General features: G+C 38.8%; 1 protein-coding gene across 1 annotated transcript in view; it reads left to right on the forward strand.

Annotated features, from left to right (window-relative positions):
* The window catches only part of LOC129235403 (uncharacterized), an 82,750-nt gene that overhangs the window by 11,698 nt on the left and 43,505 nt on the right, over positions 1-27,547 (forward strand). Inside the window, exons 4-10 of the mRNA XM_054869228.1 lie at positions 4,444-4,662; positions 4,726-4,904; positions 16,762-16,865; positions 16,928-17,489; positions 17,545-17,649; positions 23,291-23,520; positions 23,589-23,756. Of these exons, the coding sequence (XP_054725203.1) occupies positions 4,444-4,662; positions 4,726-4,904; positions 16,762-16,865; positions 16,928-17,489; positions 17,545-17,649; positions 23,291-23,520; positions 23,589-23,756 (1,567 nt within the window). The remainder of the gene's footprint in view (positions 1-4,443; positions 4,663-4,725; positions 4,905-16,761; positions 16,866-16,927; positions 17,490-17,544; positions 17,650-23,290; positions 23,521-23,588; positions 23,757-27,547) is intronic.

Consider the following 27,547-nt stretch of genomic DNA (forward strand, 5'->3'; position numbering starts at 1 on the left):
GAGATATTCAACTCCTATTCCATGAATTTCAACGATGATTTCGGTTCATTTTTGATCAATTTATTATATTATATATATGATTACTGATTTTGGACCCGTATGTTCATTGTCATTTATGCCCTCCCAACCACCTCTGAAACGTGTAAACCACTCATGAACTCTGGCACGAGACAATCATCGCCATAAACGTTTTTCATCAATTCGTTAGATGAGTTAGACTATGACGATCGGTGAATAAACAGCGTTGATAGGGCCTAGTGAACTGCTACAACACAAATGTTGACCGCGACTGCGCTTCAAAAGGACCATCCGCTTAGTCCAATTTTGGCATACTCTTTCCAATGTTTCGGCCGGTATCTCACATATAAATGCCTTATTGTTGTCTTCCAATGCGTTAATTGAAGCAGACTTGATTGAATTGACATGAGCTTTAACATAGCCCCACAAAAAATAATCTAAAGGCGTTATATCGCACGATCTGGGTGGCCAATTGACAGGTACCGAACGTGAAATAAAATGTTCACCGAACTCGCCTCTCAACAAGTCCATTGTTACGCGTGCTGAATGGCATGTGGCACCGTCTTGCGGAAACCACATGTCATGCAAGTCAAGCTCTTGCATTTTGGGCAAAAAAAAGTTGTATATCATTTCACGGTAGCGCGCACCATTCACAGTTACGTTACGATTCGCAGCATCTTTGAAGAAGTATGGTCCAATGATACCTCCAGCCCATAAACCGCACCAAACTGTGACCTTTTCTGGATACATTGGTAGCTCTTGCAAATATTCTGTCTGGTCTTCACTCCAAAATCGACAATTCTGCTTATTTACGTACCCATTGATCCAAAAATGAGCTTTGTCGCTGAACACAATTTTTCCATTCACCAAAAATTCTGCGTTGCGGTAGGTCGTTCGGCTTCAATTCTTGCACCAGCTGTATCTTGAACGGCTTCACACCTAAATCCTTTCGCAAAATTTTTCACGTTGTTGAGTAACAGAGGCCCAATTGCTGCGAATGGCGACGAATCGATAATTGATGGTCATCATTAACACTGGGCGATGCAGCTGCGATATTTCCTTCAGTTCGCACTCTACGTAAGCGTGTTGGGGGTTTGATGTCCAATAATGTAAATTTGGTTCTAAATTTAGTCACAATAGCTCGAATAGCCGCTTCATTGGGTCGATTAAACTGACCATAAAATGGATAAACTTTCTTAACAGAACACGCATTTTTATAATAAAATTCAATGATTTGCAAGTGTTGTTCGTTTGTAAGACGATTCATGGCTAAATTATAGACCAAACTGAAGATGTTTGACAGTGAAACAAAACACGAAACGTGTGTCAGCTGTTTAAACCAACTGTTTAAAAAGTAATAGCTAAAAAATCTCCCGTTATTTCATGCAGTCTCAGTTTATGAATTTAAATTATTGCTGAATGAAAAATTGTCGCAATTCAAAAAAAAATTAAATGTAAATATTTAGTTAAATGATTTGCTAACATAATGAGTACAGCAGAATTCGTGGAAATATCACACTACGGGATTAAAAACAACCACAATGCGATATCTTTGCTCTCAGCTTATTTCATGCAAGCACTTATTTATTTTGTGGCAGCGGCTAGTCGCTTGGTTAACGGTATTTTGAATTTCTAGTTTATGTGACTAGCGCACAGTTATTGTTCTATGCAATTTTTAGTATCTTTGAGATCGCCAAGTGGACAATAAAAAATGGGCCGACGTACTACGATTAAACAGCGAGTACTGGTCATCAAAGAAAGTCGCAGCGAAAAATTGCGGAAATAGTTTGTTTGAATAGTACTACAGTACAAAGCATCATTGAACGCTTCGTTCATGAAAATAGGGTGCAGAACAAAGACCAATGTGTCCCAAATACAATTTTTGACAAACGTGATAAGCGCTTAATTGTTCGAAAAATAAAAGAAAACCCAATGCCATCGGCGCGAGAACTGCTAAACGAAATCGAAACAGTGCGACGGGTACTACGTAAAAAGGACTTTAATGGTCGAGTAGCACGAAAGAAGCCATTCATAAGTAAACAAACAAAAACAATTGAGCCGAGTTGCCTTCGCCAGAGAGCTCGAAATTACAGATTTTGATTTCTGTAAAACGGTAATATCTTCTGATGAGCCCAAATTCAACCTATTCGGCTGAGATGGAATGTCTTACGTCTGACGGAGACCTAATACAGAGCTCCACAAAAGCAACATAAAACCGACTGTCAATCATGGTGGTGGCAGTGTAATGGTATGTATGTCAGCATCCGGAGTAGGAAATTTAGTGTTTGTCGAGAGTATAATGGGCAAAACAATGTACCTCAATATTCTAAAAGATAATTTACTCCAAGGTGCTGCGAAACTTGGAAAACCTCACGATTTCCGTTTCTACCAAGATAATGACCCTAACAATAAAGCGGCAATCGTGCAGACATGGCTCATGTGGAACTGTCCACATTTAATGCAACCATCGGCTCAATCGCCTGAAATGAATGTCATCGAGAATTTATGGTCATTACAGCAAAAAAAAAATCCGCACACATCACTTAAGTAATAGAGATCAGTTAAAACCCATAATCTTGGAGGAGTGGAACAAAATCGGACCGGAAGTGACGAAAAAGCTAGTGGAGTCAATGCCAGAAAGGTTAAAAGCTGTTAATAATGCCAATGGATAGCATACAAAGTACTGTATCATTTTTAAATCATTAGTTTCACTTAAATTTAAGAAAAAATTAATACTGCATGAAATAAGCTGTGACATAAAATTTTGTACTGTTCAGTGTTTTCGTTTTTTATACATATTTTTTTTTTAAAGCTTAAAAATATATATGAAGTACCTTTTTTATATTGCAATTGCGTATAAATTCTTTGAATTTAAAATTTTTTCAGAAAAAGTTTTAGTTTTCAAAATATATCATTCGAAGTTTTAGTAGCTCGCCTGCATGGAATAGCTCTGAGCCACTGCATGTATGTATGTTTATATGTATTTTGGATGATTTGCTCTTTCTAAGTCACTATTGAACTTAGAATATTTGTCTTTTATGATAAGTCCCTGCAGCCTATAGCGTTAATTTACTTTCTTCCTTCATACAAACGTCTTTTACTCAACTGCTGTTTACTTTGACTAGTTGAGTATATTTCTGTTAACTTTTTCTGAAAAATATGTATGTGGTGAACCATGGGCGCAAAACGAGTACCACTCAAAATTCCGCGTTCCCATCATTGAGACTTCTCTATACCTTAACGTTCTCTGTTAAGCAAATCTGCATCACCGTTGACGTTGGGTTGGTTGGTTGGTTTAAGGGTGACCCCGCATAGACCGCAAGCTGGGTCCGTTGTGTTGCCCTAGAGCTCATTATTTTAAATGATTTTCCCACCTAACCGAGATTTTTATTGTAGATTTTGGTCAAAGATATTAATTCGTTTCGAAAATTTGATGAGAGATTCGATTTTCAGGTCCGAGAGTACTGAAAGATTGTCAATTGTTGGAGAGCCTAGAAGAGCGAGTCGACTTCTGGCTAGACCCGGACAACTGCACAGCAAATGTCTGCTCGATACTTCCTCATCTTCGTCCTCGCAGTATCTGCACAGGTCGTTTTGAGGAACCCCGAGCCGACGTGCGTGAGTGCCCAAAAGGCAGTGGCCGGTGATAAGAGATGTTATATGCCTTAGTTCGTGTTTCGAAAGACGTATAAGGGTTTTTGTCTGTTTCAGATTGTAGGATGGCCAGATTTGTCTGGTCGTAACGCAAGTATAATAGTTTCCACTCGCCACCTCCGATCGTTACTTTGACCGTTACCGTTGACGTTACTTAACAATTCCTGAGCGATGCTGATGCGACGTTGGTTTTGGTAAAAATTCAGCAATTTTGGAACAAACTTCACTGCCATACACTTGATGCCTAAAATTTCCGAAAAGATTGCTTGGCATGAACCAATAGCTATGCCGACATCCTCAGCAACTGCTCTAATTGTGAATCGACGATTCTCCAAAGCAATTTTCTTCACTTTCTCAACATTTTCCTCGGTTATTGATATGCTGGGGCGTCCAGAGCGAGCGTCGTCATTGACATCTTCTCGACCTTCTGTGAAAAGCTTGTACCACTTGCAAACATTTTTTCGACTCAAAGTACTCTCACCGTGTGCCACTGTCAACATATCAAGTGAGCACTTAATTCCATTTTTTACACAACATTTGATGCAACTTCTTTGATCTATTTTTTGGATAGCAGAAAATCGCCAAACACGTAAAATACTTGTCTTATACGAGTATACGAGAACAAACTAAACATGTTATATTGCTAAAACCGTGAACATATCTTCGAGACGAGTGTACCAACATAAAAACAAATAGTAATCGAAAGCCGCCTTATTTTTTGAGCACACCTCGGGTATATATTTATTTCAAATATATATTTCATAATTTTAGTTTGCAAAGAAGTCCTGGCCTAATATTTGTTCTACTTTAAATAATGAAGCCCCTATATCAGCATCATTACAATCGTTGAATGAAGAAAGTAAAATTTTTGATGAAAAATTGCGGCAAGCACATAAAGGAAACAGTGAAATTTTTCAAAATTACTCTAACCTGACTGACGCTATCAAACAAATTAACACAAATCAATGCCCAAGGAAGCGATTACAGCAGGTTCGTGGTCACGCTTTTGATAAATTTATATAATAATTATGAATTATTACTATTCCGATTTTGAAAAATAAGATCTCACAAGATTTCAGCAAATATAATTTGGGTAAACCAAATAGTAAGAATGTTTACTCGACAAATAATCTTCTTAAACAAAGAGAAACCAGCTGGATTAGTAATGAAATAAAAAGCCGAAAAAAGGATAATAAAGATATGGAATATATTCGGTTCAAAGAAAATCATAAGTAAGTAATTACACATCTATACTATAAGGTGAATAGATAAGAGTAAAATGAAAATAGTTTTTAATAAACCAACAACGGTGTGATATATTAAATGCTAACTTAAAATGCTTAATTAACTAATTTTTTTATTTATGATAGGTACTTCTTATAGGCATAAAAGAAATTAACGTTAAGATTGTTTACTGGAATGAGAAAACATACAAATTAAACATTCATTCGACTTAATCTATTATGTGATACGACCATGTATGTAATTGAATATAAAATATTAAATGAAAGCACCAGTTAGGGCCTGATCGGTCTTGAATAAAAATTCTTGTTGAAATTCAACTGTCCAATATTTTGTAAATAGTTGATAACGATGGCTTTTGGTTCCGTTTTAATTTCGATGATTTTCTTGTTCAAAAACAATATTTTATCATTGCTCGATACTCCAGTTTTTCCATCGCTGTAAAATCATAAAAGTTATTTCTGTTAATTGGCTATCAATTTCAAACTAAAACGCGCAGCGACTTAGCTTTTAAAATCTATATCACCATATCTGGTATCATACATCCCTCGTATTACAAAACTGAATGAATAGTGCCTGAAAATCTAGTCTCTATTTAGTGCGCTAGTTTACTAAAGAATTCATTCCACTTGCCGGTCGCGCTTGCCTCTCGACCCAATTATATTGCTTAGACCTAACAGAATCTATATATAATACATAGATACATATGCAATTTGGCTTAGTAGCGGTAAGTAACGGGTGATTTTTTAGCTATTATCTTTTTAAACAGTTGGTTTAAACAGCTGACACACGTTTCGTGTTTTGTTTCACTGTCAAACATCTTCAGTTTGGCCTATAATTTATCCATGAATCGTCTTACAAACGAACAATGCTTGCAAATCATTGAATTTTATTATAAAAATGCGTGTTCTGTTAAGAAAGTTTATCGCGCGCTTCTTCCATTTTATGGTCAGTTTAATCGACCCACTCAAGCGGCTATTCGAGCTATTGTGACTAAATTTAGAACCAAATTTACATTATTGGACATCAAACCACCAACACGCTTACGTAGAGTGCGAACTGAAGAAAATATCGCAGCTGTATCGGCCAGTGTTAATGATGACCATCAATTATCGATTCGTCGTCGTTCGCAGCAATTGGGCCTCTGTTACTCAACAACGTAGAAAATTTTGCGAAAGGATTTAGGTGTGGAGCCTTTGAATATACAGCTGGTGCAAGAATTGAAGCCGAACGACCTACCGCAACGCAGAATTTTTGGTGAATGGGCTCTTGGAAAGTTGGCCGAAGATCCACTTTTTTTATCGAAAAATTGTGTTCAGCGACGAAGCTCATTTTTGGATCAATGGGTACGTAAATAAGCAGAATTGTCGATTTTGGAGTGACGATCAGATAGAATATTTGCAAGAGCTACCAATGTATCCAGAAAAGGTCACAGTTTGGTGCGGTTTATGGGCTGGAGGTATCATAGGACCGTACTTCTTCAAAGATGCTGCGAATCGTAACGTAATGAAACGTAGTGAAACATGTGAATGGTGAGCGCTACCGTGAAATGATATCCAACCTTTTTTGCCCAAAATGCAAGAGCTTGACTTGCATGACATGTGGTTTCAGCAAGACGGTGCCACATGCCACACAGCACGCGTAACAATTGACTTGTTGAGAGGCGAGTTCGGTGAACATTTTAATTGGCCACCCAGATCGTGCGATATAACGCCTTTAGATTATTTTTTGTGGGGCTATGTTAAAGCTCATGTCTATTCAGTCAAGCCTGCTTCAATTAACGCAATGGAAGACAACATTAAAGCATTTATATGTGAGATACCGGCCGAAACATTGGAAAGAGTATGCCAAAATTGGACTAAGCGGATGGTCCTTTTGAAGCGCAGTCGCGGTCAACATATGTGTTGTAGCAGTTCACTAGGCCCTGTTAACGCTGTTTATTCACCGATCGTCATAGTCTAACTCATCTAACGAATTGATGAAAAACGTTTATGGCGATGATTGTCTCGTGCCAGAGTTCATGAGTGGTTTACACGTTTCAGAGGTGGTTGGGAGGGCATAAATGACAATGAACATACGGGTCCAAAATCAGTAATCATATATATAATATAATAAATTGATCAAAAATGAACCGAAATCATCGTTGAAATTCATGGAATATGAGTTGAATATCTCCAAAACATCGATTTATCGATTCATTTCAACTGATTATTTGGGCTTACGAAAGGTCTGTGCACGTTTCACTCCGCCCAAGTTAACCGTGGACCAAAAATTGCTCACAATTCAACATTTGAGAAACCTCATTAAAGAGGCGAGAAAAGACGAGAACTTCCTTTAAGACATTGTAACTGGCGTTGAAACGTGGTGTTTCCAACATGAACCTGAAACTAAGCGTGAAAGTGTCGAATGGAAGGCCCCAGACGAGCCAAGACCCAAAAGATCTCGTCTGGAGATATCAAAAATCAATTCGATGCTCATTTGTTTTTACGATTCCAAGGGAACTGTCTACAAGGGTTCGTGCCAACGGACCAAACCGTCAATGCAATTTTCTGCGCCGCGGCTACGAGTTACATGGTCCATTCGATCAGCCCAATTTTTGCCTACTTCTTTCAATAAATCTGGCCGTCAATAGGATCTTGAATAGTGCAATGAATTGATTGTTCAGCGCGCTGTATGTTAAGTTTCGCCGTCATGTTGGAAACAAAAATTCAGACGTCCTGGCTCAATAGCGCTCGTCACTCACTGTAACGGCAGTTCCTTCCTCATTTCGAAAGAAATAAGAAATGTCAACACTGTTTGTCGTTCTCAGCTGTCAAACCATAGTTTTCGTGTTTGATAGTTCTCATGCAGTTAAAACAGCACCAGATACATACATATACCTGAATATAGGTGGAATGGTGCATCCATTTGTTGCGCTCCTGCCCAGAAACATAGATGACAAGATGCGAAACTCTCTCATTTTATGTGAGAGCGCGCCCTGGAAGCTATGAGTACTTCTTAGCACGGCCAATCACTGAGCTGATTACCATATGGTGAACTAAATGGCGGGCTGCCAGAAAAAGGCACCAAAATTACGAAAACAGTGGGTTTTTGCGTTAATGGAAAAGTGCCGCGCTATACATATTTATAATGATTTGTTTTGAAATAAATCGAATTGAAACGAAATAATTTAAATTAAAGTTTTAATTTAATTCTGTTTTTAAAATTTTCTCAAAGCCTCTTATTTCCCTTCTAGCTGACCTTGAAATAGTATAACTTTTTTATATTATTATAATCGCAAAAATATTTTTAAAAATCGATTTTAAAGCTGAAGAGTAGTACTTTGCGATGCCGTTGTGGAAAAGTAAGAAAAACTTTACCTTGCTAAAAAAAAATTAAAAAAAATGGCCAAAATCTGCATTTTTTGACTATTTAACCGCAAATTGCCAAAAATCCTGACGTGCTGGAGCATTTTCAAGGTCATATTCGTTTTCAGCACAAAAAAACCTTCAAGAAACACCCATAGCCGTTTTAGAAACTGTACCTCGCAGGACTGCGTAATGAGTGGCTTCGCATTAATTTTTAATAAAAGTGTTCTGTCTGATTTAGAGATAAATCCAATAACACATTTAGCTACATGATCTTTAAAATGATGCCGACGCAATTTCTGTGATTAGTATTTTGATTTCCTGAATAGAAAATTCTAGTGTTCTCTGATTTGAATTCACCAGAGTCTGATCACCATGTTTCGCTTATTCCTAGAATATCTATATGTAATCTATTGGGGATAATACTTCAGTGGCTTCCCGTTGCCTTCTAAAAGGTTTGATAGTTTTCCATCTGTATGTGCAGGAACTCCTAAGAATTTACTGCTTATGGATGCTAGTGGGCATGATGCTTATTTTGGGGCGACACCAACTCGCCTCGTCAGTGTGGAGCTTGGCATTGTTGGGTTTTGTAATTCAGGCTTTACAGTACCCACTGTTCGGCCTTTCACATCTATGGTCCAACACCCGCTGATTGTCCGGGACTGCGGCCCCTTCAGCTAAGCCCCCGCAAACTCCCTATATTCCGCGAAACCGGAAAATATTACCAAAGCATCAAATATGTTATGCTACATATGTGCGTACATGCAAATGCCCGAATGAATATACATATGTATATACGTATATATGTACGATTACCGTACGCGTGCTGCGGCTGTAACGGTAGTTCTGGCCAGAATAATGGCAAATATCTGTGGACCAAGGCAAGACAAGACCAGACAGGAGTGGTACACTTAAACACGCTACACATGCACGAATCAAAAATTTCACATACAGCTTGTGTGCTCTTAGAGTCTGCTCTGCCGTCAAAACGGTCTCGGAAGACGCGGCGCGCGAAACACATAAAACTGGTAAATCTGCACGATGGGATAGTCCAACAAAAGGCAGGTGGACCGCGTTATCCCCAGAGTTGAAGAATGGCTTGAAAGAAAGCACGAAGAAGTCGATTACTACCTTGCTCAGAAGACTTAGAGAAACAGAAGAAGATAACCTCGGCTGTATCGGAATGTCTAAGAATCTAGTGCCACTGATGCTGAGAAGCAACGTCGCATAGAACGACGCACAGCCACGAAAGCGTCTAAGCTAACAAACGCGAAAATGCAGACAAATTGGCGATACCTGACATAGAAACTTACCCTTCACTCATCAGTGGTTACCATCCAGTAGCAGTTGCTACTTTCAAGGTATTGCATCAGGATGAAAACGAACTTTGAATCTGATGCGCAAACCACCTTCTGTCGAAGTACTTAACGGTAGTACTACTTCGTCAGAAGGTGGTTTGCGGTAACGGGGCATCGGTACATTGACGATAGAAGGTTTAGATCGTTCCACTCTGACGAGGTTTACCTTTCGATGCTTTGTCCTCGAAAAAAAAAATAAATATAAAATAATAATAATAGACACCTTTCCCGGGACTACTATCTGCAATACTTTGGGAGTGCTCAGAACGACATCTATAAAAAACTCACGTCCAGCCAATTTGTAGCCAAGTTTTATTCTGTACGCTCGTCTTCTTGCGCCCCTGTATGTGAGGCATCGCTTTATTGCACTGTGTCGAGGTCTATCTTTTTTCCCTAGTAGGTCCTCAATGTATCTCTTTACCGCGTTCCAGCTGTCCTCGCGTTCGATCATTTTGCTTATTGTTGTTGCTCGACGCGTTGTCACCAATCTGGTTCCTCAGAGCATCTCCTTCCACAATCTATATATCACAACTAGGATCGCTTACCTTGCCCATGCGGTAATATTTCACTTCCTCAAAGCTCCTTTCGACCTATATGCCTATTGATGGAATGAGTTTCGCCGTCTATCTGCCACTCGATTCAGTGCCCTATCGGCTTTGCCACTGCAGCACGGGGTGACATCTCCGTTACGCGATGGTAATAATGGCGTCTTTCTTCTTGGAGCCCTTAGTATCCATTCGTTCCTGGCCGTAAAGCCGACGGGTACCTCCCACTAATCAGAAAGACAGCTGCGCCAGAAACAATGCGGCAGGCCAAGGCAAATTTGAGTGTCTTTGTTCGTTGCGCGGCGTGCTTTGCGTTTGGCTTTGCAATTTAGCAAATCACCCCATGGGACCTTGCTTGTGATCAAGATGACGTCGTCTTATGTTTGGCGAGTTCCAGGACATGGTACTCAGCCATATTTGCTCATCATCATAACTTGGTCCAGCTTTTTCCTAGCGTCCTTAGTGTCTCGGGCTGGTATGACAGCCGCTATGTCGTCCGCGTATTCCACTAGGTATGCATCTTCTGGCATTTCTGGACTCTTGGGGTGCGCCAAACGTAACGCTTTTGTTTCCTAACCACCTGGTATGTTGTACAGCATTTCATGCTCACTCAGATAGCTCTGGAGAATACTTAGCTGGTATGCAGGCATTCGAAACATTTATGGTAGTGTCTTTATACTGTCTATCCATTGTATGCTATTAAATGCGTTTCGTACATCACGCGTTGCAAGGACGACGATGCGCTTCGGGTAGTAGCATTTGTATTAAGCCCGGTCTGCGCTGCTTACCACCTCCTCCATTGCGCTAAGGATAGATTTTCAGCGTTGAAAACCGTATTTCCTTGCTGACAATCATTATAGACTCTCAACGGATTCTGCAAGCCTACGCTGTATGAGTTTCTCAAGCAATTTACTGGCGCTGTCCAGCCTGCAAAGCGAAAGCCAGGCTGACGGTTCCGCTGGGCCTGGAGCTTTGTTGTTTTTGAGGCTTCTTGCCACGGTTTTAAGATCCTCCTCAGGTCCCCGCACAGCATAGAGTATGTGGGAAACAATCTATCCATTATTTTGCTAATAGCCTCGCAGTCTAGATGTGGGGCCGTGGAGTTGGCGTTTAGCTCTTCCGTTACAAGTGATGATTGCTTGTTTCAGCGCTTTTCGGGATTACATGAAATCATCATAGTGATCATCCCGAGCAGGGACCTCCTTTCAAACGAAAGTGCGTGGTGAATATCCTTGTTGGTTGACTGAGTCGGTGATGCGAGATGGGGAAAAGTGTTGCGCTGTGTAAATAAAAATTATATAAAATGGATAGGATAAAAAGAGAAGCGGAAAGGCAAAGAGCAAATAAAACAAGCTGCCAGTTCTACGTGGCAGCTCAATGGTACAATTTTTTAAATCTGGGAAAAAGAAAATTTATAATAAAAAGGGTTCCGCAGCGAGTGCAGCGTGAAATAAATTAAATGAAAATCGAATGTGGAACGGAGGTTCCTTAATAAAAAAAGTTAAATGCTTAACGATTCACCACCAGCTGACCAAAGTAAATTCAAAGATTCATGAATTTTGCGCCAGGGTCAATCATCAATTATCTCTAAAATAAAAAAATAAATAAATAATTGGCGCGTACACTTCTGTTAGGTGTTTGGCCGAGCTCCTCCTCCTATTTGTGGTGTGCGTCTTGATGTTGTTCGACAAATGGAGGGCCCTACAGTTTCAAGCCGAACGGAAGATATTTTTATGAGGAGCTTTTTCATGGCAGAAATACACTCGGAGGTTTGCCATTGCCTGCCGAGGGGCGACCGCTATTAATTTTGGTGTTTTCACCGAGATTCGAACCAACGACCTCTCTGTGAATTCCGAATGGTAATCACGCACCAACTCATTCGGCTACGGCGGTTCAATTATCTCTAGTTATTAGTAAAATCAAGTCAGGGAATTCCTCAGCAGAGGTGGTCGAAATATCGAAATAGGGCTTTAGACGATTTCATAAGAGGATTAAGTGGTGACTTGACAAGGATGGAAATAGTCCAAAAACCAAGGACCCTGCAGGAGGCCTACACCGCATGCCTCGATAATCAGAATCTGAGCTGTAGAAGGCATTCCATACATGGAACGAATACACGGAACATGATTACGGTACCAGTAAATGAGACATCCAGTCCTCACAAAGTGCTCGCAAAGAAGCCGAACTTCACTCCAGGTGGATGAATCAATCAAAGTTGGAAAAATCGTCCTAAACATTCGGGGGATTATAGGACCTGGTTAGATTCCGAAACCAGGAAAGTAATAATGCTCTTCAAACTGGACTAAGGGCTTTAGCACCCGTTGTAAAGTTGGAAGTCGACAGGCTTGCGAAATAAGGTACATAAATTTTTTATACTAACGAAGGGTAAATAATCCTTTCAAACGAGGACCCTCGACGAGTGGAGCTTTCCCAAAATATCATAAGTTATACAACATGAGAGCAAACATTGACGAAGACCTACGCGAGCAGATTATCGATGAGTACGACCAAAAGTTTTGCGATAGAGTGACAAACAGCCAGGAGAACTTGCAGCAGCAAGTCGTCCGTGAGTACGATCATGATGCCAATAAGGAGGAGTCGAATTTTATGCAGGACGGTCCTCTAGAATTCGTCATTTAGTAAAATCCACGCGATTCTCTAGTATACCGTATCTCACTTGCGGCGGGGCTGACGGCAAGCCATTGGATTTCTTTATCGGCATCGGTGCAAACAAGCTTTTCGTTAGAAAAGAACTCGCCTATGGTTCAACCACCCGTTGGAACACCCTTTCTCATTCAAACAGCTGCAGGCTTAATACTAATCGATAGACAAATCAAAAAAAATTGTTGGGAAACTAAGGAACGACACGATAATCACCTTCTATGTACTCCCTTATATCCTTCGATGGGATTATAAGGTACGATACTTTAAAACAACTTGGCGCTGTCGTGAGTCACAAGAATCATAGCCTTACATTCAAACCATTAATATTAATATTCTTCTGAAGAATAGCATCATGAATGGTATCTACATATCCGAAGTACCAGATGATTTCCAAATAGTCGAATTATTTAAGCGCTGGTGCAAAAATGAGATCAAAGGTTAAGCCCGAAATCACAACGGTAACAAATGACCACGTATACACCAAAAGCTATCCTTATCCAGCTTCCATGAGGGAAGAAGTATAGAGGCAGGTGGCAGAATTGTTGAACGAGGTTATTATTTGAGCCAACTCTCGAATATGAGTAGTGCCAAAAAAACCGAAGCCCTCAGGCGATAAACAATATTGGATGGTAATGGATTTCAAACGTCCGAATGCGGTGACGATATCGGACGCTTATCCGATTCCGAATATTAATGCGACTCTCTCCAGTCTAGGCCGTGCCAAATACTTCACAACCATTGATCTTACATCGGGTTTACATCAAATCTAAAAAATAAGAATTTTTAAGGCTTGCATTCGGATTAAAAAACACACCCGCTATCTTTCAGCGGATGGACGTATTAAAAGAATTCATTCGAAAAATTTACTACGCATACATATACGACATCAAATGTCTTCAGAGGACGAACATTTCAGGAATGTCGATATTATAAAGGGCTTTCCAATAAGAGGTGTTATTTTGATATTCAAAGAAAAATGCTATATGATCGGATGTTTATTTCATTATTAAGATGAAGGTATGCCGTTAATAGTGAAAACTAACATCAGGCAAATGACCACCACGACCATGCTTACAGGACTATATCCTTTTCATGAAATTTTGTGTAACCGAATTGCAAAGTGGCTGCCCCATGTCCTCGAAAGCCTCACGAATTCCATCTTGAAGATCTTGAATCGACCCTGGGCTGTTGGCGTAGACCTTCTCTTTCACGTGGTCGCTCTTTTCACAGTTGATCGCTATAAAAACTCGGTTCATTCAATAACTAGCAAAAGCCTAGCGAAATTTTCTTTAGCAGGACTCAACGTATAAAATACCAAAATCTAACAGACTTTCGGGCTGAGGCGTTTTCCGAGGTAAGAGAGCAAATTAAAAGGAATTAAGAATTACGTAACGTATGCGGCAATAAGAAAAGAAGTAGAGTAAGGTGGTGTAGTGTATGTATCTGAGATATAAGCAAATAAAGGGAAACAGAAAGCGCTTTACAAAATCGTAGTTAGAAACAACAGAATGACAATAGCAACAAATGAAGGGCAAAGGGTCCATAAAACACGAATTAGAAAAACAGTAAAATAAAATTTTTCCAAGTCACTCAGATTTGACTGGAGGAAAAAGGTAAAAGGAAAGGTCAAGATAATGTGAAAATATATGAGAAACGAATGTAAAAGCTAAAGTAAAATTTTTCTAAAAGGCACCAAATTGTAAAACGAAAAGAAGGACATACTTTTTAACTATTAATATAATTATATTACTAGAAATTGAGATTTCTAAGATGTATACATGTTTACCTTTTCAAACGATTTGTAGGATATGCTGATAGCAATCCATGCAGATTCAGCAACTTCAGTTATAACTCCCGTTAGAAGCCTTGCACTGCAACATAAATAAAGCATGAAGAGGAAGAACTCGCTCATAGACTGATTAGCGTCGGCGTGAAAATGGCTTGCAGGCTCTCTCGATGCTACCGATTGGGATACCATATTTCACAGCCGAAACAAAATAATATCTAACCATAATCAGCAATACCTTTTCAACGCTACAAGTGAAGCCATCGAAAGAGTTAATGATTTAACTAATTACGTCAATAACATTGAGAAGGGTACCAATGCGGGTAATCCAGAAATGTTAATGCTAACGAGAACTCTAATCCTGAATCCTGCTCCGTATATAAAATAGTGAGGGCGTCTCAAATGGCGGAACGGGAGTCGTGAACACCAACATTTTAAATCAGCGCGAGATTGACCGAATAATTTTGGAAAAGTAAGTCCTGCCGTATTTAAACCTCGGCACTTGCGAGATATACTCTGTCGAAAAGTTTCTTGAAAATGGATGCCTGTCGCGGCTGTTCAAGGGTGGAGATGCAAGTTGCCGTTACGAGCCCCATGAAGGAGAAATTGTAGAATTAATAGACGAAAACACTGTATTCGTGACTAGCTTTGTGCGAATTATAGAAGAAAATAATTAATTTTGAGTCCTCAATAGAACATACCTTGTCCAGTTGAGCGAGGGCCCTCCTAACACGGATGAGGGACGCAGATATGTGGGATAAGTTCTCATTTTTCGGTGGCCCTTCGTATCTATATCAATACAATGAATTATATACGTACACTTGCCATAACCAATATGAATTGGTATCCCACGATTTTTTCTCATATATGTACATCCCGTTGCATAATTATAAATAGTCCACTATTTTTTACAAAAAATTAGTTTAAACTATAACAAAACCCATATAACGTAAAGTTTTAAGATTTGTACAATGTTTTTAGTGACGATGACTAGGCTTTTTTTCCATATAAAAAAAATTCGGCCGTGTAATTTGTATGAAAGAAAGGGCGTAACATCTCAGCGACTGCCTCCGACGAAAATTTTTTGGGTATAAGTCCTCTATATCCCGAAATAGTTGTATACATTCGATAAGCATTTATTTATTTATGTTGTAAGAACATATTTCTAACTGAATACATTAATAATATTATATACAGCAACTTTCGTACTCGTATTTTAGGTATAAAACGCAGGCAGCTGCACCCTAAATTTCTCGTTTTTATGAAGGTCAGGTGGATTAAACTTGAAAGGTAAGCGAAAAGATCGGTCTTCCTAATCTCTTATACCTAAGTTATGTTCGAGAACACTTTTGAAACCAATATGGTTAAACATTTTGAAAATCAGTATAGTTCAGTTTTCATCGTCGAAGAAACAAGACGTAGCGGTGCGCAGTCATCACTAAGATAGTTTGGCTACTTTAGCGTACGTGAGCACGCGTGTGTTAATATTTTATTAGTGTAACTTTATATTGTGTGGCGTATTTTCTGAAATTTGTGTATACTTCTTGAAGATTTTTATCTAAAATAACAAACAAAATTGCAAAAAGTATAAAACCATGGAGTTATCGAGATTGGATTTTTTTATTCAACAAAATGTACGCCGATGGGCACCCGGGTACCCGGGCGGCAAAGAGTTTGAACAAGTTTTTTTATTTTTTTGACAGATCGTTGCTTGAAACGTAATGTAATAAAAATGAGCGAAACGAGTACTCCCACCAGTGACAAAAAAAACTATTTTTTCAAAGCCGGATACATTTTCGTATCACGCCACTTAATAAGTCATTAAATCATTAGTTTAATTGGATAAGAAAAATTGGAAAATATTATGTTATTCAATATTTATTTCCTATTTTTCATTGAAGAATACGTGCCATAAGTTTACGAAAATGTAATAATCTACTACTATTTCCTATCCGGGATTAATTTTTCCCCGATTCCCGTGTCGGGTAATTCGAAAATGCAAGACTAAGTTAGGAGCGTACGAAATGGCGCTGTCACATCATATTGTTATTACTTCATATACTAAATTATGTACATTCAACAAAACTGATTTTCTGAATTATATATACGTATATGTTAATTACTATAGATGCATTATTATTTTATAGATTTAGCCCGTGTGAAATTTTAAAATGCATAAATGCAGAAAAATTCGAAACAAATAATAACTCATTGAATTCTGATGATTCTAATAGCAATTATAGAGAATACTGTAAGTTATTTAATTGGCTTTTAAAATAACATGATTGACTTTTCCTTCCCATCATTTCAAAGCGTCTCCACCCGCAACAGAAGATATCTCCGTTAAACTCCATAAACAGCAACCTTACAAATATCATCCTCAGAGATTACTGCTTGAAAGAATTACTAACGATCCACATTTAAGTATAAATGATAAACTTAAAATAATAAAAGTTATAAATCCACATGATGAAGAAACGGAAACGAAATTGAAGAACTTTTTACAAGCTGTCAAGCTGAGTCCCCTTCTAGGTTCATTGCCTGCTGATACGATAGATTTGCAAGGAATTGTTGAAGGCCCTAAACATAAGAGAAGTTTTATTTTTTTCGACAGCATAACAATCCAAAATATACTAAACGATAACGATTACAATTCCGGGGCTGTTGAATATCCAAATTCAATATCTGAGTCGAAATCCCAATATTTAGATGAAGATGTTCGACCTTGTAACTCATGTGGTGGAAAGAACAAGAAGCCTCCGGGTAAAAGTGATCGCAAAGTTGCGCCTATGGATAATGAATGTAACTGTGAGAAACAAAAAAAGGAATGCTCTTGTGCGTTCAAAAAGCTGCCACGTTCAATTTGTGACACTTGGTAGACCTTATAAATAACTTGAATTAATTTCGATAAGTTATTTTATATTTTCCAGGTACTCAGTATTCAACATGAGTGCGCCCTTGCCCTTCCTAACGACGAAATTACGCATATTCCGCAAAAGGAAGAACACATGGTTCAAAATTGCTCCAGCGATAACGTAAGAAGTATAAATTATTTCAAAACCGAACCTTTCTACATTTTACACGACAAATTAAAATTATTTTAGTTTCACTAGGTAACAATGAAAATTAACTTACAATGCCTCATATCACATGAAATTTCAAATACACCTTCAAAATTTGGGTTAGGGTCTCTTCTTCTCTGAATGGATTCTCAATTGTTAAATTACACTGGAAACGTCGGATGAGGAGAAGTGAAAGTGAAATTTGCGTACAAATGTAACAAAAAACAAAACTGAGCTTTATATTACGTGGCTAATGTTTGAATGAATAAACTTTTCTTTTTTTTATATTTTTGTATTGCTCATATGAACCCTTTGCACCAACAGTGCCCATAATTTACTGTAAAAAAGTTCAAATTATTAGTACTGCCCGCATTCACCGACGTAAACGTAGGTACATATGAGCATATAAAAATATAATATATGCTGCTTGTAAGTATGTATGTATGTGCACTTCTCACAGCAAAAAATATTACGATTCCCTAAAACTTTTCAAGAAATCCAGCGCACATTCATGGGCACAGCATTCTAAGCACAGTAACTTTCAAATACTCTGATTTCATAGTAAGTTTCTAACCTTGCAGATATATGCATATGTTTTTGTGCACTTTTTATTAATTGAAGTACTACATACGTAAAGTAATATACTAATTAACTATTTGCCTACTATCAGAGAACATAAAATAATTGTTTCGGAATTTTCTCCTAGTATTGAAATGTCCGACACAGAACTTTTTTATAAGCTACTTTTGTAGTTTTCTGCAACTTACTATATGCTTATGCGCGCACTTGACGCACAGCAGCTGCGGTTGTCGAGCATTTAGAAGACATATTGACATACATAGTAAATTGATGCATACGTACTATGTACGGAGCCGCAGGCACTCGACTTGACAAAAATTCAAGATTTACCAAATATTGGCAAATAATTCTACGCGTAATATTCCTATATTGACTATTTTCGAATGGTCGAGAAAATTAGCGAATGGTCGAGAAAATTGCCATATGGGTTGTAAAAGACTACGTGTATTTCGGAACCAGCATTAACAACGATAACAATGTCAACCTGGAAATCCAACGTAGAATCTCTCTTGCCAACAAGTGCTACTTTGGATTAAGTAGGCAACTGAGTAGTAAAGTCCTCTCTCGACGAACAAAACTAACACTCTACAAGACTCTCATCCCGTCCTAATGTATGGCGTAGAAGCGTGGACGATGACAACATCCGATGAAGCGACGCTTGGAGTGTTTTAGAGAAAGATTCTGCGTAAGATTTTTGGACCTTTGCACGTTGGCAGCGGCGATTATACAATAGCAAGCGATGGAACGATGAACTGTATGAGCTTTACGACGGCATAGACATTGCGCAGCGAATAAAGAAAGCGGCTACGTTGACTGGGTCATGTCGTCCGAATGAATACAAACGTTTCGGCTCTGAAAGTGTTCGATGCGGTAGCAGTTGGTGGTAGCAGAGGAAGAGGAAGGTCTCCTTTGCGTTGGAAAGCGGTTATTGCGCCAATTTAGAAACAGAAGACGTCTTTCGATTTTTTCAATTATGCTGGCATAGGCATAGTCAGTGTTTCGTTATGTTAGCTAAAATAATAGTTTCGAAAATGTTTTGCAGAATAGCTTCCGTACACTTTTTTTAACGATGTAACGAGAGGCAAAGTGAGGCACTCAGCGTGCTGATGGAATCTCACTTTCCAGGTAACCAACTAAACGTCGGCCGGGAAACGGTCCTTATTAAAAGAGCTGCTACACCTTCTCAGCATGACTGGTACGTTGCCAGATCTGTACACTCTAAAATTAGTATGTATTATACCTCTCCCGTGCATTCGAAGTTGGAATATGCCGCATTTATTTGGAGACCATATCAGTAGGCTTGAACGTGTACACAAAGTCTTTGCCAGCTACGCTTTGCATTCTTGGCGTTTCACTGATCCAATTTCTTCCAATGATAATATCCGATGAAGCGTCGCTTGGAGTGTTTGAGAGAAAGACTCTGCGGAATATCCCAGGCGATGGACGACATTGTAGACATAGCGCAGCGAATAAAGATCCAGCAGCTACGTAGGCTGGATCATGTCGTCCGAATGGATACAAACGTTCCGGCTCTGAAAGTATTTGATACGGTACCAGCTGGTGGTAGCAGAGGAATAGGAAGGCCTTTTCTGCGTTTGAACGGTCATATGGAGAAGAACTTGGCTTCACTTGGTGTGCCCAACTGCTACCGGTTAGCACGAGAAAGAAACGACTAGCGCGCTTTGTCAAACTCGGCCAAAATCGCGTAATTAACAAGAAGAAGAAGAGAATTCCTTATGCTTTCAAACCATACTGACCGAGATTTTTTTTTCTTCCACAAAATACCACTTCAAAATGTTACTAAATTAATTTTTTAATAACTTTTTAACTATTCTCTAAAATTATTCATTTGTAAACTTTAAGGAATGTTAAATTATGTTAAATTATTATTTTTAATTGAATTGTTTCGCTTTAATCTGAATTCGAACGCGTCATACTACGATATTGCTCCCCATACCATAACACTACGTTTGCGGTTGTGATGTCGACTAAAGTACCTTTCCTCCTTTCGTGATGGAAATAATAATTGTATCCATTCGACTCATCCAGATTGAATTTATTTTCGTCACTAATTACTACTTTTTTCCATTCACGGGGATCGTTATTTGCAACAGAACTCCAAGCCCTGTAGTTTCTTGCACCAGTTTCTTTGTGAAATTTATTCAATTTATTTATTTTTGCTTCAGATGTGGCGCTCTTAGAATAGCCCTTCGAACGGTGGATTAGCTGGCTGCCACCTTTGCCATTTGTTAAAATTTTGTTGTGGGAAGGGCGGAATTCGATGCGACCCTAAAGGTTTTGCGAATGTCGTTCGGTGCCAAAGCCATCGCACTTCTGCCTTTGTATTTCTTACCATAGGAGGCACCTTGTATCGGGTAAGGATCCCCAGCGTTTGGACTTCGTTTTGGCAATTTGCCGATTTTAACGTCTCTCTGAGGTCAAGATATCGTTTTATCCTTTTCCGCTCTCAGTTAAACCTTTCTTTCCCATTTTATTAGAATTATGAAATTGTCTAACAAACACGATGAATGCTTAAAAAACCGATCCGTTTTCATAACTTTTAATACCCATATTCTTCCGTACATATTATTTGCCCCTAATCGAGTGAACTGGACTGTACAGGCTCATAGGCTATTCAATCTCAAGTTAAGCGTGTGAGCGTGTAAACGAATAGTAAAGTTGTGTAGCCATTAATTTCTGACTTTATTTAGCAATCCAGTGATCGAACCCCATGAAATTATTATGAGACGATTTATTTGGATAAAAACGTAACATATTCGTAACAATATACTTTATCGAACGCTTTTGAAAAGCTAGTATATGTGCATACAGTAGACTTCATGTCCTCCTGAGGAAGCAGCAATACAGAATTCAATGAAAACGACTGGCTTGGTAATTGTGGAGTTACTTGTAACAAAACCATGCTGGTATAGTAATATGATGCTTTTAGTTAGAAAATGCATTTCTTCTTCGATAATATTTTCAAATAACTCAGATACCTATGAGAGCTTCGAGACTGGTCTGTAATTATATATGGTAGTACGTTTTTTTTTTAATACTTATACAAATTGGTGATACTTTAAAACAATCAGCAAATAGGCTTACTACTTCAAAAGGTCTGGTAGCTAATTTATCATACAGAAGTACAGTAGATAGGACACCAGAACTGGACTAGATTTGATGTATTGCCAAAGAACTTGGGACTATATTTAATATTGTTTTCAGCGCTTTGAATATAACTATCATATAGAAATATATTTAAGCATTGTTATTCTTATTGTTATTTTAAACTTTATTGTTTATTTTAAACTTCTTAAAGAATTTGTTACCCTGATTCTTAAGTTAAAATAATAAGCTTGTACCGCTGTTTTTAGTTAAAGGGATATTTAGACTTAAAAATAGAAACATTACAAAATGTCCTAGTTAATTTCAAGTACAGAAGTATCGACGCGTGAAGACTCACAGTTATTGTAAAGGGTTTTCCAATAAGAGGTATTATTTAGATAAAAGATCAATGGTTTCGTTGCTTGTGTGGCACGTAGCGCCGTCTTGTTGAAAATAACCGACAATACCATCCAATTCCAGCCATAAAAGATCGTTAATCATCTCTCGATAGCACAATCCATTCAGCGTAACTGTTGCTCCCGCTTCATTTTTGAGAAAAATTAAGGTCCAATGACTCCGCCGGACCATAAACAGCACCAAATAGTCACACGTTGAGGATAAATAGGGTTTTCAACAAAAACTCTTGGATTTTCTGAGCCCCAGATCTGACAATTTTGCTTGTTGACGAAGCCACCGAGGTGGAAATGGGCCTCATCACTCAGGATGATTTTTCGATCGAATTCCGGATCATTTTCATGCATTTCAACGACCCAATTAGCAAAGACACGACGTTGTTGATGATCGGTCGGCTTGAGTTCTTGTGTTAATTGGTCTTTATAAGCCTTAAGATCTAAATCTTTATACAAAATACGGTGTAATGACGTTTGTGGAATGCCTTATTCCTAAGAACGACGAGGAATGGACACACCTGGGTTTTCTTCAGCAATATTTCTTTTCTTTCTTTCAACAGCAATATTTTCGGCTGTTCTTGAGCGACGTGCACGGGTTTTATTCTTCACATCACTAACTTGCCACAACAGCTCGAATTTGTTCACCAATTTCTGTATTGCAGTCCGGCAAGGTGCTTCACGATGACCCAAATATGTTCGAGTTTTACGAACCGTCTCTGCAAAATTTTTACCATTTTATAGTGAATTTTAATAATTTCAATGCGTTGTTTAAGCGTGTATCGTTCCATTTTTATTAATGACGTAGTTTTTACTTGTCAAATATTAAAGAATGATAGCTTCAAAAGTGACATCTACCGAAATAGCGGGCTATTCAAAATACCTGTTATTGGAAAACACTTTAGTTAAAGTCTAATTTTTCTTCATGCGTACTAGTCGTAAATTCATAAAAATATAATTTAACTACCAAAGCATATGATGTTTTTCTGTAGGTAAAAATGAATTGAGACACTGAAATATTAAAATCGATACAGTCACTGAAAAAATTAGGTCTAGGATTATATTGAGTTTGTTTTGAAAACAATTAATTTGAACTTAATTAAGGCTTCAAATGTTATCAACGATATAAGAATCGATCACTGAGTTAGGTTTCATTTGTTGTTTAGATAAATTATGAGGCAAAATAATATCTGGCAGACTAAAAGCCGAACTGTAATAAGAATTCAACCGCCACAAGTAAGACCCTTCTGTTAACTCGCGATCTTTATGGAATACGTTAAATAATTTCAGATCAGAATATTCAGTATCAAAGAAGTTTGTACTCAGCCTTAATTTCACAAAGGTTACTATATTATGTCATAAAACTATCCTTGTCTAAAAGCTTTGTTTCACTTTGATCAAAACTACAAGTTTTTAAGAGCACATCAACTAACCTATATCGGCATGATAAATTGAACTGTAATCTTAGAGGCAAGCTGAAGAATTAATAAAAGTTAACTTAATTTTTATTTCATTAAAAATAGGCTGACCAGCTTATCAGGAGTGTTTGCCAACGCGAATCTCTCGATTTTGTTCTCTTCCCATGTGGACATAATCCAGCTGGAGAAATCTCTTCGTTTACAACAACTTTTCATTCCGAAAGATAACGCTGCCCTAAAAAACATAAACTATTTGGGTGATATTAACAACGCCCATATACTCAACCCGAAAGATTTGCGGTCGAGAAATATTTTTAAAATATGTGATACTAGCGGTGAGTAACGAGTTACCATGCTCTTTTTTGAATATATGTACATCAAATAATATTTTCTTCAAGCTCAGCTGAAAAATCAATCAAATTAAAAGGACGTATTAAAAGGAAATTAATAAAAAATTGTGTACGAAACATAACCGATGTAGGTATTCTCCCCTCAACAATGAGTATTTTAAATCAATGTCCGAGTAATTCCAGTCGCTTGTGTTTAAATATGCTAGGTGACAAGGTTCCAGGTAAGTTTGTTGAACATTACGATGTGATTAGTGCTTTTCTTCGCCGTATTGTCCGCCATCTATGTAAACAAGTATATATATAATAGTATTTGGGTTTTATTATTGTTAATATAATATTTCAATTTTACTGAGATTTTATTTAAATTTAGGGTGAATAATATCAGATTTCGATTAAAATCTGTTTAGGTTAGATTATAAGCTCAAAACATTTAGTTCGAAGAGTCCAAATGCAAAGTGGATTGCGTTCTCCGGCAACGCTTTCCAATTTGTTGTATTGCTGTTTCTGCTTCTCTTGAGCTTTCTGGATTGGTTGTTTTGCGCAGAGAACGTTAATGGTATACAGAAGCGCTTGAGGGCTACAAATAATGGGAATTGTCACAAACGGCGGTTATGATGTCATCCCAAGTATGTTGGCTGTGCAGAATTTTGTGCTTCTGTGGGCAACTAAATTGACTAAAGGCCCACGGCATTTTGTAAGGCATTTTAATATGTATTTATTTCTATGCCCTTTTTAAACAGGAAATATTATTTATTCACATATTATTACAGGTAATAAAACATGGATTTTCTAGTTAGTATAAAGTTCTTTAAATATATTATATATATGGGACAATTAAGTAAAACTGCTATTGGATTTAATTCATATATTTTTACATATGTATGTACATATTGAGGCAAAACATTAAAGTTCCCGAGCCGATTGTGATTCTAAAACAAAATTCGCTTTGACTCTAGATGACAAAACGAAACAAGGTGAGACAGAAGTGGCCAGAAGATACGATAGAAATTACGATAGTTGTTAAGCACATAAGTAAATATATAATATCATAGTAACACTTTATACTTTAGAGGTATTTCAAATTAAGCATCCAATATAGGTTTTTCATTTTAAGCTTGATATTAGTCACTTTCTTTTCAATATGATTCCGCCATGTGAGTCTTCTATCTAATTGAATTCCAAGAGTTTCTTTTCTTAGAGTAAAAGTAATATGCACACATTTGGTTTCATTAACCTTTATTCTCCAGTTTTTAAGCCAAGCTTCTATTGCATCAATATGTCTTTGTAGTATGGACAGACTTTGCTACTTTTGGGTCTCTGTGAGTGCAAAGTGTTGCAGTATCATCGGCCAATTTTGATATCATTGTTTGGCTCGTCGTTGGCATGTCAGATGTATATAATACGTATAAAATAGGAGCGAGAACGCTGCCCTATGGAACAGTGTCTATTCTACATACAATGCCGAGAGAAGAAGTAGTTTTGCTTTACAACAAATTCTATATTAGTAATGTAGTTTTGCAGCAAGAGATATATGTACATTCGAAGGCAGTAAACAAGTAGTTTTGTGAATTAGGCCGGGGTGCCATACGTTGCTTGTGCTACGTCTAAGAACAGTGCAGCGCAGTTTTTTTCAAAGGACTTTCTTATAAAGGACACTATGCGATAAACTTGCTCAGTTGTACTAAGTTTTGCTCTAAATCCAAATTGGTGTTACAGAATAATAGTGTTTTCATGAATAAAGGGCATTATTTTCTGCAAGACCAACTTTTCGAAAAGCTTCGAGAGTACAGACAAAAGACTAATTGGCCGGTATGAGGGTGCTTGGCTTAAATCTTTCCCAGGTTTACTAATCATCTAAGCTTCCGGCTAGCAGGCAGTACGAGAGATGCCGTTAAATATGTGGGTGACCGTTCTTCATGGCAATATTGGGAGGCTCTTTTAGCATCTTTAGAGTGATTTTGTTGTAACCTGGTGCTTTTTTAGGTTTAAGTTGATTAATAGCTGAAACTATGTTACTTGCTGTAAATCTTATTGACTTTTATGTGGTTGCAATATTTCTAGTGGTATACAAGTAGTTGCATAATATTGATTGGGAGTGATAAGAGATTTTAGATGTTCAGCAAATTCGTACCCTTTTTCCCATTCCATACAGTTACCATTCCCTTATCGAATTGGGGCCAATTTATGTCATTGTTGTTGTAGCAGTAACTTTGCCCTGTCAGTATAGTGTAATTATCGGTCGTCTTCGTCTAGCTCATCAAACGGTAGGCCCAGGAAACTTGCTGTTTCGGCAGTTTGGCTCCTGGGGGAGAGGGGTGTTAGATGAGTGGGTTTAATGGGACATGTGAAAAGGTGATTCGTGTCGAGCGGGGTGCCTTCACATGCCGGACATATGTTTAGTATGACGGGGTCGTCTGGATAAGTAGGAGTTGATCCTACTACAGTCTCCAGAACGTAATTGCGCCAAAGTTGCGCGGGGCTCTCAATGAAGCTGGAGCTCTTCGTCTGCAATGGGTGGTGGTTGGACTCCGAGGACGGCATTCGGGGGTCGGGGGTCGGGAACTTAAGACGGTAGTAAGGGTCTCCCGATGAATGTTGTTGATTGTCTGTCTGTACACTGTCCGATCCAGTAATTGTCAGTCTGTTCTGTGCTGGTTCTCGTCTGCGTTATTAAGGGGATGTCTCCTGACATGCCTAGGAGGTGGCTCAGGCTCAAGCAGGTGTCTGCATGGATGAGACCTGTAGTAGGTTCCTCGCAGTGAAGAAGCGAGAAAGGCAGGCGAGGTAGTCGTTTACCTTGGCGCACGGGCCGCCATTATCGTGCAGTCGTCAGCGTATGAGACCAGGGAGACTCCCTCTGGTAGATGGGGGAGTTTCGAGACATAGAAGTTGAACAGCAAGGGTGAAAGGACACCACCCTGCGGAGCTCCTTACTTTATTTTCCTCTGCTTTGAGATTTGGTCTCGACCACTCAGGTAGTTCGCGATTCTCCTCTTCATCCCTGGTGGAAGTGTCGACTGTAAAATATCATCTAGTAGCGTGGCATGGCGGATTGTGTCGAAAGCCTTTATTTAGGTCCAAGGCTACTAGGACAGTCCCCTCACAAGTGCGGTTTAGGTGGAGTCTGCGGTTTATCTGAGTGTTAATGACGGTGAGTGCCGCGGTGGTGCTGTGCACTCTTCGGAAGCCATCTTGGTGTGAAGCTGGGGTCAGATGTTTCGTAAAGAGTGGGAGTAAAAGGGCTTCAACAGTCTTCACTATTGGGGAAAGGAGGGTTATCGGACGGTAAGAATCTTCTTGGTTGGCGGGTTTCCCAGGTTTCAGTAGAGGGACCACTCCCTCTGATTTCCACTTGTCAGAAAAAATAAGAGTGACCATAGACATATTGAAGACCCAAGTGAGGTATTCTACTTCCAATGGACCCAGCTTTTCCTCACCAGCATATTTCATTTGGTTGATGGCCCCCTGAACCTCATCGCTGGAGAAAGTAAGTGACGCACTGTTGTACGTCATTTTGTGCAGACGTCTGGTGGCACTAGGCTTGGATCTGTCGGTCAGAGTATGCAGAATAAGTTCCCGACTAAAATAGCATGGCCAGAGCTTGCTCACACCAGAGTTGAAGTTGCAGGACTTTAAGTGTTCTTCCCATTTGGTCCGCTTGTGTTGGGTTAGCAGTTACCAGATCTCCAAATTGAGATCCTTTATGCGGGTATCCCCGGAATCGGCCTAGCGTAGGTGATTAAGCTCCAGCTGCTTGAGCTGGGAAATTAGGACGTATGTCTCGGATCCTCCCAGCAGGTATGAAGCGAGCCGCGGCAGCTGTGATCACCTTACGGAATGCGCGTCCGCCTGCGCGCACTTCGGTGCTGGGATTGGAGCAGGAGGGTTGTGGGTCGATGAGGGAGTTGTGTTGCACCTGTGGGCTCCGGGCCGTTAAGGTTTTTTTTGTGGCGGCAGTGTGACGTGCAGGCGCATTTGACGATATATCCGTTGAGGCAGGGGCCACCTGGTG

The sequence above is a fragment of the Anastrepha obliqua genome, chromosome 1 (genome assembly GCF_027943255.1).
Source record: "Anastrepha obliqua isolate idAnaObli1 chromosome 1, idAnaObli1_1.0, whole genome shotgun sequence".
Lineage (NCBI taxonomy): Eukaryota > Metazoa > Arthropoda > Insecta > Diptera > Tephritidae > Anastrepha > Anastrepha obliqua.